Consider the following 1500-nt stretch of genomic DNA (forward strand, 5'->3'; position numbering starts at 1 on the left):
ATCAGTTTTGTTGGAGTGGCTGCTTGTAAAGTATGCCTGACATCACTTTTAGTTTTTTCAGATTGTGGTTTGGTTGAAGACTGTCTTAAGTATGAGTGCATACACCGAGGGCTTTGCAGCACCCATTCTGAAAAAGCACAATCATCTTTTGTTTCCTTTAGGTTTGACCTACGTGTTCAGATGGAGGAAGCTCCATCTCCAGCTCCTCAGGAGAAGACATCCCCCGCTGAGGGGGCCCGTTTCAGGAGATCGTAGCTCACACTCAGTTAGGGTTGATTGTCCTCTTTGTAGGGACAGTTTGGTTTAGGAGACCCGGAAGTATTAATTCTGATTGAATTCATTTTTCTTAGTTATATTTTTTAATTAGTGAAAACATATACATTGGTGAAGAAATTTTTGGTCTTTTGTATTATGTATTAACATAGAAATACATTAGAAACTTTTGTATAAAAAAGTAGTTTTTAAGTGTAAAAAACTAAATAATAAAAAGTTTAAGAAAAAGCAACTTTAATGGGATATATCTTAAAACTCATGTCCAGCCACAGAATTACTTTTCTAGAACTAAGGACCTGCATAATATCTAGTAAAGATTTGGGGTTTTGCAGAGTGGGGTTGATCACAAAAATTTTTCTTTAAACTTAAGAGATATTTTTCTTCCCAAACAGGATAAGGACGCTGCATGCATCAAGAAAATAAGAACCAGAAGCCATCGGGACAGTGAAGACATTTAGCAAAGAGATTTAAAAGGGAAAAGTATAATAAACTTAGTTTTGTAATATAAGTTTTAGTGTAATTTTTGCCATCAGTTTAAAAGTGAGTTCTCTAAGTCGTGCTATCAGTCTGCTTAAAAGAAGAAAGCTTAGAATTTTCTGGCTCTGACTGGTCTTCAAAAACACCACATGGAGGTCATGATAGGGATTGCAGGGTCTACCAGAGTGATAAAAATTTTAAAGTTTGGGGCTGTGGTTTGAGCAGGGTTCGGCCCTCAACTTTGCGGAACGAAGTCCTGAAGCTGACCACTTCCCACGGTCACCGCAGCAGCCTTTACGGTAGCACAGGCCACACCGTGCTGGGGCTGCGTCTGTCTGTGTCTTCCATCAGAATGCAAAAGGCAGGAACCTCTGTCCTTGCTGGGTTGCCAACACCAACCAGTACTCAGTAAACATAATGAATAGATTAATGAAACTTACAAGATACATCTTTACAAAGTGAGGGGCATTTGGTCCCCACACTAGGGCTATTGGCCACTGCACTGGACAGTTCAATCCTAGTGTCCTTTCCCCTAAGAGAATAAAGTTGAGTCTTGGAGGATGACTTGTGAATATATCTTCAGGGTCAAATGATGGCCATGTTTAGGGAATGACTGGTAGCTTGCATTTTTTAAAGAAAACTTTCCTAAACAAACTGTTCTCATCTGAGATGGCCCCCGCCCACTAAGTCTGAGGGCCACCGGCCAGCATGCCACTTCATTCCAAACCATAGCACACTGTCTTAGCCTCT

At 40.3% G+C, this 1500-nt stretch overlaps 1 protein-coding gene across 1 annotated transcript in view; it reads left to right on the forward strand.

Annotated features, from left to right (window-relative positions):
* MKI67 (marker of proliferation Ki-67) overlaps positions 1-781 on the forward strand; it is a 30531-nt gene extending 29750 nt beyond the window's left edge. The window contains exon 15 of the mRNA XM_008582353.1: positions 666-781. Coding sequence (XP_008580575.1) covers positions 666-731 — 66 coding nt within the window. The 3' untranslated portion in view covers positions 732-781. The remainder of the gene's footprint in view (positions 1-665) is intronic.
* The last annotated feature ends 719 nt before the right edge of the window (positions 782-1500 follow it).

The sequence above is a fragment of the Galeopterus variegatus genome, unplaced genomic scaffold (assembly GCF_000696425.1).
Source record: "Galeopterus variegatus unplaced genomic scaffold, G_variegatus-3.0.2 Scaffold2582, whole genome shotgun sequence".
Lineage (NCBI taxonomy): Eukaryota > Metazoa > Chordata > Mammalia > Dermoptera > Cynocephalidae > Galeopterus > Galeopterus variegatus.